Source organism: Dermacentor variabilis, chromosome 3 (assembly GCF_050947875.1).
Source record: "Dermacentor variabilis isolate Ectoservices chromosome 3, ASM5094787v1, whole genome shotgun sequence".
Lineage (NCBI taxonomy): Eukaryota > Metazoa > Arthropoda > Arachnida > Ixodida > Ixodidae > Dermacentor > Dermacentor variabilis.
In genome coordinates this window covers 38,240,481-38,256,362 of record NC_134570.1, presented here as the reverse complement: position 1 = coordinate 38,256,362, position 15,882 = coordinate 38,240,481, and the positions used below count along the sequence as shown (strand labels likewise).

General features: G+C 47.3%; 1 protein-coding gene across 6 annotated transcripts in view; it reads left to right on the top strand.

The window, feature by feature from the left end:
- The window catches only part of Camta (Calmodulin-binding transcription activator), a 528,965-nt gene that overhangs the window by 441,921 nt on the left and 71,162 nt on the right, over positions 1-15,882 (top strand). For all 6 annotated transcript variants that reach the window (XM_075684812.1, XM_075684811.1, XM_075684810.1 and 3 more), the window contains one exon: positions 3,480-3,547. In XM_075684812.1, coding sequence (XP_075540927.1) covers positions 3,480-3,547 — 68 coding nt within the window. The remainder of the gene's footprint in view (positions 1-3,479; positions 3,548-15,882) is intronic.

The window sequence follows — 15,882 nt, the reverse complement described above, 5'->3', positions numbered from 1 at the left end:
GATAGCCCGTTCAGCCAGTAGCCATATGGGCCAGTATAGTGGAAGGATTCTTCTTGGTGGAATTTTACCACGCTTCCGTTATTTATTATCATCCGTCCCACAGCATCATTGGTTCGTGCGACAGCGCACGGGTCCGGAGCTTATGAAAACAGTGGTAGAAATTCTTCTTCGTTACTTGTCACGTGACCACTGTCGTGTCCCTCTCCGTAGCTCGACCGCAGAATCCTTTTTCACTCTCATTATCGCGGCTGGTACAAACAAAAGACAAACCTTGGTAAAACTGTGTACAAACAACTCCACTAATTATTAAAGGGAAAGTGAGACATCCACCCAAACGCAGCCAAGTGCTACAAATGGTTTCCTTTGTAGCACTTAGCTGCATTTGGGTGGATGTCACATTCCCTTTATTAATTACTTCTTTCCACCTTGCGGGTTTCCGCAGAACTATTGCGTCAAACAACTCAACTATACGCGAATCCCTGGTATAAGCATGGACGAGTTCACTCATTTCGCTCTGCAATAATGCGTGAGAAAGGCGTGGAGTATTTTCAGCTGCTCCCTAGCGAGAACTCTGCTGGGCCCTTAGCGCCTCGTACTACGTGCTCTGCGCGCTCTAAGATTGCGACATCCGCTTAGGCCGTGTCACTAAAGCCCATGTGGTCATCTAATAAAAACCTTAAGGCTCTCTGGATTCGTCAATAGGGGTCAACTTCCTTCGCGGAAAGCAGCTGAGTACCTTTGAGAGGCCTCGACCAGGCGACCCGCTTTAATGCGTTACCACGTGCGCTCCTGAATATTACTGATAGCGCACCCTAAGAAACGGCTTTCGGCATTCCGCAGATGGAACATTTCGTCAGCATATAGGTCCGCTCGCTTCCGTCGGGTTCGCGCTCTCTACGGTTGCGTAAAATGCTGCCATCGCAGCGGCATTCTGAAAATATTATGAGGAACGCTCGGGGGTGGGTCGCGCTAGCACTCCGGGGCTCGAGAGACCCAGAGCCTTGCGTATTCAGAACGGCAGCTGCCGAGCAAATAGCTTCGGCCCGCCCGAAGGCAATCAATTGCCGGGACGTTTGCGCGGCTTACAGAACTCCATTTCCACGCCGCCGTGCTGTAGCCATAGCGGGATGGAAGTGCGAGTCGACTTGGTGCCCCGGGCCGTCCCTGTCGTTTCGACAGCTTCTCCGCTCGCCCGTCAGAAATTGAAACGCAGACGACGAAAACTGACCTGTGCTGGTGACCTCAAATAGCCGTCTTCTGTTTTGTTTTTTGTCAAACGCGAAAATTTCTCGGAACTCGCCTTGTCAGCGTATGTAAAGATGATATCGTAATACATAACTCACGAACGCTGTCAGCTTCTCGTCTGCGCTTGTTCTTTGCGAGCGTGGCCTGGTTACGTCACCACCCTGCTTGAGCATTCATCTGACATCATCTAGAATTCACAAGCGTCATGACGCGGGAGTGGAAGATTAATTATGCATGCAACCGGATTGCGTCGTGTGCTTTGTCCCATACCCGTGCCCCTCCCATGAAGCGCAATGGCGCACAGGCAGCCTGTTCTGCATATTGTCTTTCAAATTTTGGTTTGTGAAGAGAAGAAAGAAATGTGGAGCTGGGTTTAGTAGACAAGAGAGCAACGCGGCTGCGAGAACCATAAGGACAGATGTGAGCTGCAGCGGAGCGTCTACCGCAGCCTCTCGCGGCCAGATCTGAGATCTGAGCGACCGTCCAACCGTGGCGTAAAGGAGCTGACTCGCCGAGGCAGAAGCTGCGAATGCGTCGACTACTTCCTTGTCGCTGACGCTTAGCGCATTCCGCCCTCGGGGAGCGTGTAGAGGCGTTCACGCTGTAGTTGTCTTCTATGGAAGAGCCGCCCGCAGGGCAGAGCGCCCAAGCAGCGATATTCCAGACGCTTTTGTTCACAAAGTGCGTTAGAATATGCCTCGACGTTACAGCTTTTCGTCGCCCTTTCTCTCTATATTGTGTGCGTGTGTATGTGTGTCTTGTGTGGCTGGCGCTGTAGAGTTGCTTCGCACGCTGGTGAGCTCGCGAATTTTGAACGCACTGTATTGTCGTGATCCTCGATGAATGAGAGGCTGGATCTTTGGGCGAGATGCAATTCAGCAGACGTCAAGCACGGAGCCCTGCTTGCCGTCTACACACGATCGCAATGGTTGATGTAACTTACGTGGCTCCGTAAACCCGCACGGAACTGTGTAAGCAACACTCCAATATGTGCTTGCTAAAAAACAAACAAATAAACAAATAATATACAAATGATAAACATATCTGTGAAACTATTGTGGTTCTACCATTTGTGGGGCACCTTCTAAGCTTACGTGAAAAATGTTTCCTGGAAGTTAGACGATGTCAGAGAACGCCACCACCTCATACCTTCCCTCCTCCCCAAACCCATCTTTTCTGAATAGTGTACGCGTGTTTATGATGCGAGCGGCTTGTCCCCACACTTGCCGATTATGCGTGTTGGTTTGCGTGGTGCGTGTCTCTTCATTTACATCAACTCGACGTGAGCGGATCGAGTCAGAAGACGAGCTGACCCCGACCCGAGCCGGCCACATTTGCATACATCTCGGCAAGCAGGTCGGGCGAGCTAACCCACCCCTTGTTGACTGGTTGTACTAACTCGCCTCGACACTCGCTCGACCCCTCCCGCTAGCGTTTAAATGTACCCGACGGCCGGATTGCGGCCCGACAAGCCAATTCAACCCGACTTTATCGGATTCATGTAAACAGTTCGTCTATTTCTTCTGATCCACAAGGGCTTATCCTCCCATTCGCCCCTGCGTGACTATTTTCTCGGCATGCCCAGGCACGAAGATCAAGCGTAGAATGCTTTTTATGGGAGGCGCTTCTCTTGCATTGCTTACGATGTTGGTTGGTTAACGCGTTTACTAAAGGCGGGCTTGGCCTGGCAGGGCAGGCCGGCAGTTTTTTCGCCTGTGCGTCTCTTTCGCTCTTCAGTAACCTTCCTGCTACCACACTTCAATGAGTTCAGTGTTAAGTAGATTAGAAGGCGTGAGACATCCTAACGCATGCACTACCCTCGGCCCTTCGGGGAACGTTATCTGCTGCTGTTGGAAAGCCTCTCGTTTGCAGCTTGTTAAGTTCTTCCCTTTGGGATTGAAGTGCCGGCAGTACCGAATGAAGTACTCTACGTCGTCAGTTACTGTCAATGCCGCCATTATCTTAACAAACAGCCCTGTGAGAATGCGAGCGTTACAGTTTTAAAAAAAGGAGGTCTATTAGCAGATTACAGCCCCGCCTCGTACATGGAGCTAGACTCGATCCTTTTGCGCGTGTCATCAACTCTTCATGGGACGTGCGTGGTTGCCGGTATGACGAGCCATGATCAAGTGATCGATGGGGCGTCGTCTCTGACAGTCTATCTTTTGTACTTGTGGATGAGACCGAAGATTGAATTCGCCGTTTGATTTTCTTCTACTTCTCTCTTCCTCCAGGAAATCGCCGCTATCCTTATCAGCTTCGACAGGCATGAGGAGTGGTTATCCCGGGAGGTGAAGATACGGTGAGTGTTATCTACATTCTTGCCTACCTGCCGTCCTTCCTTCCTTTTTATGGCAATACCAGTTATACTGACACTCCAAGCGAATTTTCGCCGTTGCCGTTGCTGTGATGTTATGTATAGGTATATGTAAGCTATACGTTTATTTGTGCCGTATGCAAGGTCGATGCTACGCTATTCAACCGGCAAAGGTGTCAAAACCAGCCTTATGTTCTTCGCTAAATTATTCGTCAGAATATTTATTTTTTTACAATAGCAGAGCGCAAACAGAATTCGTGAACCATTTCATTCATAGCGCGTGCATTTTATCTTAAACCTTCTCAGACTACTAAAAACTATGGAACAGTATTAGTGCTCATTTTCTTAGAGTGGTGTGATTTCACTGCCGCCGCTCTTCACGGGCAGCGTAGTGGCCCCTGTGCGATGCCATTACAGGCCTTACACGGCGCGATAAAGCATTTAAGGGTGCCAGAAATTTTGGCGAATCCGCGTATGTCGCGTCCGCGTAAGGCGAACTCGCGTACACTTAGGACACCGTCGACCGAACAGTTCAAGCGCAGCGCTAAGCCTTGCAGTCGCTGGCAGTGCTTCGACGTTAGGGAAAAACTGCCATTTGTTTTCCTATCTTCCGTTTCTACTTTTGAAGTAATAATCAATCAATCAATCAATCTTTTATTTTAGTGCCCAGAAAGAGCCGTGGGACCTTTGTATTGCATAATAATAATAAGAAGAAGAAGAAGAAGAAGAAGAAGAAGAAGAAGAAGAAGAACAAGAATCAGACAAACAATCAATCAACCAATCATTTATTTACAATACCCAGAAACAAACCAAAAGGTCTGAGTGCTGGCTCACGTATACACTAAAAAACACCTGCAGGGGAATATAAACAAAAAATAACAATCAATAAAAAGAACAATTTTGAAAAAGATACAACGAAGCGCAAGCTAAATACAAAAGAAGAATAAGCAGAAGGGCAGTTGAACAATATGTGAAAATATGAAACAGCAACATAAAGCTCGGAAAAGAACAATAATAGTGAGTTATGAAAAAATACTGAAATCATGAAGCTAAGCGTTGTAAAGACTCAGTATTCTGTGGACGGTTGAGTGTTGGGGACGACAGGCAGGTACGCGGAAATGTATATGTTCTCTGAAGATCTTGCGCGGCACACGAAACACGATACTACTGAGGAGTTCGGGGCAGGGGAGCGTACCGTGAAAGAATCTGAAAAGAAAGAGAAGGTCAGCGCGATTACGTTGGCAGCGAAGTAAGGGCAATCACAATAATCCAGTAGTGCTAGAACAAAGTCCAGTGTCCGTGTTAGCAACGCGGGGATTATATATCCTTAGAAGCTCTTTCTGGTCCCGATCTATAGTGTCACTGTTGTATCTATCGTTGTTGGATCTTATCATTGACTTCACTAAAGCCTTTGATTCCATCAGTCATAAAATTCTTGCAACTAAACTAACTGATTTAGGAATTGTTTGACCAGTATTATCCCTCATAAAATGTTACTCATTGAAGAAACGACAAACTGTTTATGTTTCTAGAGTATTCTCTAACTTCAGAGTTACGACAAAAGGTGTACCTCAAGGTTCTGTAATTGGACCGCTTCTATTTCTGATCTAGATTAACGATATCGCTAAATGTCCTTATTACTCCATGCCTTTTCTTTATGAAGACGACATGACAATAGTAACAATAGGTTCATCAATTCCTTCCCAACTGCAAAGCTTAGTAATGACCTCATGAACTTGGCAGAATGGTGCGAACTCAACTCTGTGTAGATGAATCCATCTAAGATTACATTTATGATCTTCAACGCCGCCTCTAAAACTTCAGCCTACTCTCCAGCAATTATGTTTCAGTTACTTAAATTATATGCTCTCAGCCAATGTTTCTTCCTAGGCGTTATTTTAGACTCATATTTAAAGATATTCTAAACACATATTGCACCTAAAACAAAAAAACGGCCTATGGGATGAGAATGCCAATAAATGCGCGACGATACTTTAGCGGTCCTACTTTACTATCATTATACTACGCTTTATACACAGCCATTTTAATTATTGTGTATAATCCTGGGGTAATACGTATCCCACACATTTACTTTAATTAGAGCATTTACAGAACCAAGCCATCCGGTTAATCACCGTGAGTCCTTTCCGCGCCAGCGCCCTGGCACTCCTCCGTGAAAATAAAATCCTTCCGTTAACACTTATGGTTAAATATCACCTAAGCGTCACACTATTCAAGACTATAAACAACCTCACTGCAATTAATGTATTTGACAAGGTATGCCTTTACAACCCGTATAACACCAGGTTTGCTTTGAGTAACGACTTTCTGCTACCAAAAGTACGCAGTAGCTATGGGAAACACCTGGCCCTATTTCCAGCTGTAGCATTTTAATAACCTGTCTAACTATTTCAAGCAATGTGTATCCTTTGTTGCATTTAAGAAAAAACAAATCATGTTTCTAATAGAAGGTTGAGTTCATTCTCAAGTTTACTAGTACTGTTTTGTTGTATATAAATTGTGTTCAATAGTTGTGCTTACTAGACGTTGCTAACGTATTCTCACGTAGTAGCGATCATCAAGAGCACAGTAGCAAAACTATGAATAACGGAACTGACTTTTATTGGGCGAACTTGTGCCAAAAGCAAGTTACACTCAAAGCACAACGATAGCGGCGAACACAGCCGGCGATCGTCGGAATCTGATGAGTGGGTCAAATGCGTCGGCTTTTTTGCATGAGTCATCGAGGGTTCCAGCGAAATTGCTGGTGACCGCGTGCCTTCCAAAAAGTACTACACAAAGTTCAGCAACAGCAGACAGTGGATAGACCCATCTATCATGGGAGAAACTTCCGATACGTACAGCCGCGTCCTGCGCTGAGCGATAACATTTGTTAGACGACGGTGAGACGCACTCACCCGATAAAGATAATCACTGTTGGTTACCCACTTCTCTTCATGCACATCAAAACAGGAGGTATCCTGCAGTCTTGAGCTATGGGACCTCCTCATGTATATTCAACCCAACACGTAGCACATTTGCAATAATAAACGTCCTTTTAACTCTTTCATATTACTTTATATTATTTATATTATTATATCTTTTTAAATCTTTACACATCAGGGCAGTTATAAGTTGAGAACCAGTGGAGATATTTACAGCGTTTAGGAGTGTACTGGGGAATGTATTTGCGCACACTGCTCAAAACAAGCTCCGTATACTGATCTAGTTGGTGATCAACATTGTTTTTGTCTGTTACCAGTGACCACTCGGCGATGGACAAGAAATGGTGTACAAAAAACGTATATTTACAAATATTTACAAGTAAGGTGAGCAGCACAGGAGTCACAGCTGCCAAGATGGCGAGGAGCAACCTCTATGTCGTCTTCATCGATGCCGGTCTAATGCGACAGATTTCTGCCTCGCGCCAATATACACCAACATAATCGCCTCGCTCGAAAGCAAAGCGTGAGGATTCACTTATGCCACTAGAGGAGCTCTGCCTCGGGGCTGACACAGAGGCGATGAGCGAAATTTATCGGGACGTACAAAGGAAATGTCAGAACGAGAAGCATGTGTAACTTGAGCATTCTAGAGGCAGTCTTTGGCGTTGCTACAGGAATTGGCGATCGAGTTATGCTGGTGAAGGGAATAGAAGGACAGACAGTCGAACAACATGCTGCATTTTTTTTTCTTTTTTCTACAGTCTAATGATTGTAGGATGAATGTTTAAGTGTGTTTCAATCAATAATAATAATAATAATAATAATAATAATAATAATAATAATAATAATAATAATAATAATAATAATTCCATAATTCATTTGATAATTTATTTATTGGTAAATATACAGCAAATTACATGTGCGTAGTATACATAAGGAGGTCTCGTAGTCGAAGACTAATAATAATAATAATAATAATAATAATAATAATTCACTGACGATTTCGATACTCCCTTGTGCGAAATTTGAGCGCAGCTCTGTACGTGTTTTCGTTTCGTGATATGTTGGCCGGCGCGGACAGTCTCGTGCGGCACGTTGCGAACGGAGCGAAGTGTGGCGCGACTGTCTCGCGAGAGATCGCGTGAGACAGCGCGTACGTGACGCGTGGGCGCGATTCACAGCAGCCGCCGCAAACAGACCTCCGCTAATGCAGCGCTTTGTTTTCATATATAGTATCGTTGTACCCACTTTCCGCGTGCCATCGGTGAACAGACGACGCGCGATACTCTGGCGCCATCTTGTAGCCATCGTCGCCGCAGAGCGGCACTGCGCCTTGTCAAGCTTTCGCCATACCTTCCTCCTTTCCGCCTCATGCTTTCGATGTAGCCTTCTCCTCCGCTTTCCTCCTCGCGCTTTCTTCGCTTTTCATCTCCCGCTGCGCTCCGCTCGTTCGCTCCGTTACGCCGACGACACCGACGCCAAAGCACGCCGACGCTCAACGTAGGAACGGGCGCTTAAGAGCGGCGCTCTAATATGCTACCCACAACCAGTAATTTCGGCAAAATTGTGTAAATTGATCCCAACAATAGCACACGCTAAATAAAGAGAAAGCTCTTTATATTCTTTTAAGCAACACTTTGATTTTAGCCAACCCAGAGCATCAACACTTGCGCTGTACTCGCGAATTATCACACCGTTTAACTATACTCACTAATTGTTGTATCATTAATTTATAGCTTCTCTGCATTACACATTTGCTCTAACCAATTTCGGCACCGGTCATTACTCAAATAGAGACAAGTGTTCTCTGCACATGCTTGTGTAAGAGAAACGGGGAGGGGGGGGGGGGGGCTTTCCTTTTGTGCGTGCTTTCATCATTAGAGCCTTGTCTACACTTCTCATGTCAAAAGATGAGCAAGCTGCGCTCGTACGTATTGACTGCAAAAATTACTTCACTGCCATTAGTTCAGTTAGTTGGCGCGCAGGAAAGTTAGCTTTACGATTATGAAAAGGATTCCATCGTGTAAGTCATCACACCTATCGCCCTTCGCATGCTTACTTACTTGAAATTCTAGACTGGCGCAACCACTTTTTTTATATATATCCATCCCTCGAGTTGACAGATACGACGGCTTTGAGCGTACTGTCTTTCACCACGCCATATGCCGCACCATAAGCAGGCGTTTCAGGGCCGAAATTTGGAAACTATTGCGTGTCTAAACATTCCTGCAGAAATTGTGGGTACGCTTTTAAAAATGGATCATTCCATTCTGCATTTGAGTCTGCTATACTAAAAAGCTAATAACTTAAAAGTAAAGTATTACATTTGCATATTTCTTTGGAGATTGCTAATTTGTACGTACCAGCCATTCTCTCACTTTCAACGCCACTAATAGGGAACTGTTGAAAAAAATTGCTTATTTATCTCACTTGCACTGTGTTACAAATTGTGTATAAGTGCACCGTGTTGTGGTTGTATGTGTACGTCGCTTCGTTAGCTGGCATTTCTGTGTCGACATTCTTTTTTTTTTTTTTGCTGTTTTTGAATTGTGATGACAGGTAGCCATCTGCATTGCATACCACTGATTCTTCATACATTTCGCGTTTTTGCAATCTTCGAATAAGTACGTTATCAATGCTCTTTCTGCTTGTTCATGACTGTTCTTTTTTTTTCTTTTGAAATGTCCTGCTTTGGTGCACGTTTGATTTGCCCTGAAGTTAGACACGAATGGTGTCCTGCACTGCCATCTATCATATTTATTCCTGTATAATACTGGCAACATATTTGTGGCCACCTATCAGTCACTTCAATATTAAACACTCTACAAGTCACAATCACCCAGAGGCATTATATTGATAAAGGGAACACAAATGTTGCTGCGCAGATTGACCCGAACCACGTGTAACAGGCGAAATATGTGCGACTCTTTCCGTAGGTGCGCGCCGACTAGGAGACCAAAGCCATAAGCTGGAATAATCATTTGCAGCCTCTTTTCCATAGTATAACCACAGCTACCGAGACTAGTTCGTTTACTTTACGTATAACCCGCCGCGGTTGCTCAGTGGCTATGGTGTTGAGCTGCTGAGCACGAGGTCGCGGGATGGAATCCCGGCCATGGCGGCCGCATTTCGATGGGGGCGAAATGCGAAAACACCCGTGTACTTAGATTTAGGTGCACGTTAAAGATCCCCAGGTGGTCGAAATTTCCGCAGTCCTTCACTACGGCGTGCCTCATAATGAGAAAGTGGTTTTGGCACGTAAAACCCCATAATTTAATTTGAATTTTACTTTACGTATAATGGGAAAACTCATGGTGACTTTTCGAGGTCCGCTCCTTGCTCTCCTTGCAGTACGTCCTCGGGCGAAAATATTTTTGTTGTTACTCGCTCTTTACCGAACCCACATTTATTACTCTGCTTAGGACGGCTTCGCCGGGGCTTCGCATGTTCCGAACCGTGATCTGTTCCAACGACCAGTAAGCGTCGTGCAAGCGACATGCGAAAGAGGTTAGCGTAAGGGAAGACTGCCCGGAGGCTCGAAGAAATCAGATAGATGAAGCACTTGCATTCGGAAACGTGACTCTGCCGTCCATCCTCGGCTGTAGTTCCGACATGCCGCGAGATCCTCCTCCATACGCGTGCGCTGGCTCTGTCTCTCTTTTTTCTTCTCTCTTTTTTCTTCCTTTTCTTCTTCGTCATACATCAGCTGTGGCCGGAGGTGTGCGTGTGTATGCGTGTGTGAGCGTGTGTGGTATTCCATCCCCTTCTGCCAAATAGTTCCACTGTTTCTGTGGCTTCCATCTCTTTTCTTCGTCACGCTTCAGCTGTAGCCGGGCCTGTGTGTTTGTGTGGTGGAGGGGGTTGGGGTGAAAGGATCGCGGTGGTCGTCCGTTTCCCGAATCGCACGTCAGTGCTCGATGTTGGCGCGTGCCGAGCCGTGTACTGATCGATGGAGGCGAGCCCCGGTCCACGTTCCGTCCTACTTCCGCCGCCGCCGGCATCTGCCGCCACCGACCGAGTTGTGCCGCACGTGCTCGGGGAAAGCGGGAGAGGAGGAAAAAGGCAAACGGGTGAGGGAGAGAGATTACACTCCGTCTCGCCAACTCCGTGCACTGCACCGAAGGCTATATTACACTCGTGTCATGTTTTCATGCGTAGCTATGTTGTGTGTCCTGCCACGTACCAAGTGTAGATACGTCAGCCGTCTCGTCTGCAAGAAAGCCAACTTCTGTGCGTGATCTCGGATTCTTATGTATGCCTTCACGTAGTTGCGGAAAGGCGTGCATTTCTGAGCGTCCTTCCGACTCACGGGTGGCACTTGGCGAATGTTCGTTCTCTCCGACTGCTGTCAGCGCTTTTAGATTTTGTATGCCTTTCGAAGAGGAGTAGCCGACGCCCACTAAAATCGGTAGCTTTCCTTCTAAATTCGTGTCAATAAAGAGAAAGCCAATCAACAACGAGAGCCGACTGCGCGTTCCGATAAGGAAGTAGTGGACTTCCCGTTGTGCGCCACTGGTCCTTCCGTGAAGCTTCTATTTAACCGGCGTCGCACGGAGGGCTGGTTCGCTGACGGGACCCACAGCTTACTCTGCACTGCATGGACTTACTGAGGTGGAGTATTGGCAGGAGGCCGTCCGACGTGTATACCGAGAGGGGGTGAACTCGGAGGGGAAAGGCGGAGGGGAGGGGGGATCCGACTTGTGGCTGAGGAAGAAAGATCGCCGGATGCTAGAACGTCCCGATGCTCTTGCCCGTCCTCCGGAATGCCGGCAGCGCTAGGAGAAGGAGAAGAGAAACGGGCGGAAAGTGGATGGCGGTGCGTCGGTCTCCTCCTCTGGTGGTTCTAGCGTGCTTGCTTGCCCGTGGCTTCGACGTATCGGTGCGCCCGATGACACCGTCACTCGGTGCTGGGCAGATGACTCGCAGACCGCAGTTTTCTGCGCTATGCTCTCTTTGTGGTACACGTAGAGAGAGGGCACCGCGGGAACTCTGCGGTGTTTTGTTTACTTTATAAATAGGCGACGGCGAAACGCCGCTGCCCGTTTATGAGAGGTTACGAAGTAGGAAAGATAAATGAGCGAGAAGAAAGGCCGGCCGCCCTGGCAATGCTACGACGAGGCGGTAAAGGGAAGTGTTGAAATTTATCTAAAATGGGAATTGGAGGAAAGCCATAAGATGATTTAGTCGGAGAAGAAATCTTGTGAGAGCAAAATTACATTGAAAAAAGACTGATAACTGATATATTGAAGGACTCGAACATGATGCTTAGCTTCAGGTTTAGTATAGCAATGAAGGGGGCTAGTTGGTGAACGTTCATGGTTATATTGCGCTCAGTTTTACAAACACGATATTAAGGAAGGACAGGACGCAAATGATGATGATGATGATGATTATGATGATGATGATGATGATGATGATGATGATGATTAGGAAGAAACAGCATAATCAAATTTATTTTTAAGGAATGGCGAGTGGATGAGCCGGCATCACTGGAGAAATGAAAGGCGGCCGAATATATTCAGCGCCATGGAATGTATCGCTATGCCATGCCGCCCCGCATATTTAGTTGGTCACTCGGATGAGGTATTTCCCGACAATCGCGACTGCAGTTGTATTGACGCGTCGGACGCGCGTTGTAAAAAAAAAACATTTCGCTCACTCGATATTCGTGGCACTGCCATTGGCGCCTGCACGGAATCTGATGTAAGTATCTGCTGAGAACACATGGCGGCGCGAGTGAAGCTTCCGGCGAGCCGTACCGCAGGAGGCCCGCCAAAGCACTCCTGTGACGCTGGTTTTAAACAGTGGTGCAGAGGAAAAAAAGTCAGTGCCGCTATTGCTCAAAAGTGCAGCAACAACAGGGATCGGCGGGATTTTACGCGACAAGGCTGTATTTCGGGCTAATACGGACGCTGTTGTGAGTGCCCGTGGATCCGCCGGATTTATTTTCACCACTTGGGTTTCTTCACCCACTTACCTAACCCGTATTCGACACAACGACACTGGCACCGAATCACCGCGGCTGCCATAGAAGCACGAGCAGTGGGAGGAACTGTGTACCACCTCGCTATCCAGTCTTGCATGCCGCAAGCTACGCATTTTGGCAAATTATGTATCTGTAACCGCAACTGCGAATCGAGAGAGCTCGTGTCGTGGACAGGACAGATTGTCGTTGTTTGCCTCCGGGCTCAAGCACCTTTCTAGTGATAGACATCTATTTTAGTTTGTGCAATAACACCGGCGCATTCTTCTCAGAATGATAATCATTATTTATTATTAAAATTTTGGTCATTTTACATGCATTTAGTGTACAGATGGAGGTCCCATAGTCAAAGACTGCATCGGGATCTCCTCATACAGTCTTTCTACAGTCTTCCTCCTGATACCTTCCGCCTACTCTGACTGTGAGAACTATCCTATTGTGATGCGGAGGATGAAAGAGGTGTGTCAACAGCAATTTTCACGTGCGCGTTTACAGTCAGGAATAGCGAAACGACGACAAGTAAAACACGTGCACATAAAGATTTCGTGGTGCAGTAAGCGGCTAAGACGCCTTGTGTTCGAAAGCCGATTTTCTCGCTTTTCCTTTATGAGCGTATATTTTTATTCCTTTGCCATTGACCAGCCTCATTCACTGCTTCGGGAAGCACGTCACAGACGGGAACGCGAGGTACGGAGGACACTGGCGCTTAGTAAACTTTATTAACTAACTTAAGCCTTAGTAACGGCATCACTAGTATCGGCGCTTAGTAATCCTTATTGTTTTCGCCACGTGCCTACAGTCACGTCGGCGCTCGCGTCGTCGTTGCCCTCTTGGTCCCGTCTGCACTGCGCTGGTTACAGCCATCGATCCGCACCAGTTGGCCCGATCGCAGTGTTTGCGCCCCTGTCTGAAGCAGCTCCGAAAGGAATCCATGGTCAAAGTGCCTACCTAACTACGCTCACCTCGGGTATTTGTTAGACCTGTCTAGGTTTTAGCGCACTTCGGCTCTTGTTGAATTTGATGCCGCCAAAATTACGGATCCGAACACTTCGTTACGCAGTGGCAGAGTCAGAGTTTACTTGACTCTGAGTCGGTTACTGGTCGTTGGTAGCATGACTGCGCCGCTTGAGTACGTGCACCGATAGGTTAAAGCTAATTGAACTTAGGGCAGCGGTGCAGAATTAACTTGTGAATAGAATGAACCGTGGAGGTCGCGTCTTTTTGGCAAATGGGCGTTGGAATCGGTTAACTTTTTTTTAGCTACGCGTTTCAGGGAGTGCGTACGCGTTAAAAACGTAGTCGATAGTCGGCGCTTGTCTGTCTCCCCCCTGCTCCTTCCGTATTTTGCGAAGATTTTTCCTTTCACGTACACTGTTTCGAAAACGTTCCTTCGCGTTCAAGCGAACCACCTCCATTCCGTTACGAACTTATTCCGAGCTCGTTCGCTTATTTTATGTGTTCCATTGAGCACTACGCGTATTTCACCAGACAGCTTTCCGAGTGTTGATTGGTGCTCTCTCTCTCTCTCTCAGTTGTTTTTTTTTTTTAAGATCAGCTCGGATCTAACGAATGTTTGGAGCAAAGAGAGCACAGCCCAGTGTGCGACCGTTACCAAACTCTTTCGTTTATTTATTTATTTATTTATTTATTTATTTATTTATTTATTTATTTATTTATTTATTTATTTATTCATTCATTCATTCATTTATTTGGCAGCCGGTTGTAACTTTGATAATGCAATTAGTGATTCTGTCGTTGCGCCCTTTTCAGTAAAGAGAGGCAGCCAAGTGTTGCGTCCATTTCACGAAGCGCTCACGCGGTTTTGTTACTGCGGGGCCCGCTGGTGGCGGGCGTGCGTGCTAATGCCGATATTTAACGCTACAGTGGTGTCTTTGTAGCCGGACAATAGCCTCGCTTTGCATATCCTCTCGCTTCACAGCACAGCGACCGGGCGCTAGTATACACTCTCGCATTCTCCGAGGGTCATCATTTAGCGCTCAGCTAAACTTTCCTCTGGGAGCTAAAGTGGAGCGTGCCACGATCCCGCGCTTTTCTCCTTCTTTTTCTTTCTTTTATCTTTCTTTTTATACTTCTTCCCACTTTTCGCGCGTTTGTTTTTCCCAAGTGCGATGGCGGTCTGGCGCTGCCTCTTACCGTTCCCCATGCCCAAAGGACAACATAATGAACTGGCGTACACTGCTGTACCCTCCACTCCCCTCAGCTTTCCGTTCCTGTCTTTCAGCTCCCACACCCAGCGTCGCTGTAGTCCGCGCACGCTCCGGGGGCGCCTCGGATCACTTTAAAGCGCTGACCAGGCCTGACGACGATGCTGGCTAATGCTGAAACGGAATTAATTACTCGCGAGTGATTGGATTTTCTCGGACCACGCAAATTATTTGCCCGGCCTTTACCGTGCGCTCCATCTCTCTCTCTCTCTCGCTCTCTAAACTTTTGTTATTCACGCGTCTTTATTTTCCTCTACGCTTGGTTCTCGTACTCCCTACTTTTCTTTTTTCCTCTCTCATTATTTCATACCGGACCGTCCCGCAGCTACAGTCTACATCTCCTCCGGTGTGTTGCGCTATAGTCTCTTCCGTTTGCTTGTTCGTTGCACTTGTTTCGTTAACGCTTTCGCTCTTTCCATTACGCTCTGACGCGCTCGTGCCGCGCGCATGCGCGCGCGCTCAGTCGAAGCGTGAGCAATCTCCCCCGGCGTTGCGTAAACGATGATTATGGCCTTATTGCCGTCCGGCTGCTGCTGCTGCAGGCTGTTGGGCACCGAAAGAGGACGAGGGAGAGGGCGGGGGGAGGAAGCTGGCTCAATGAGAAACCTCGTTAGCCGTCATCAGACTCGCGCTGCAGCAGCGGCGCCTCCTGCCGTAGCAGTGTGCGCCGTTTTTGGGGTGGTGGTTGCGGTGGTGGCCGAGTCATATAAGCCCTCCCCTCCTCCTTCCCGACTTCAGCGCTCGCTGTTGGCAGCGGGCGCGCGCGCGCGTTCTTGTTTCCATAGCGTAATTACGGGCGAGTTCCCTCTCGGCCCTCCTCCCCGATATGCTCATCCTCTCCTTTTTCTTTCTTTTCACTCTTTTTACGCCCCAGGCTCATTTCAGTGGCCCACTGCCTCGGCTCTCTCGTTCGCGCTTAGTTCATCTAGTGTTGCCATAGCTCCAGCGCACCATGTCTGTTCTTCTTCTTCCCTGAGTATATATTTTATCTCATTTATTACAGCTCCGCGACCCGGTATTGTGCGAGGCGAAAGTAGGGCGAGAGACCGGGGGGAAAGGGGACGTTTCGTGAAGCGGGCGCGGGTCGAATTTGCGCGCATTACGACGCGCGGAATCTAGCTAGTTCATTATGCAAATAAGAATTAGTCATCTCCTCCACACGGTCTG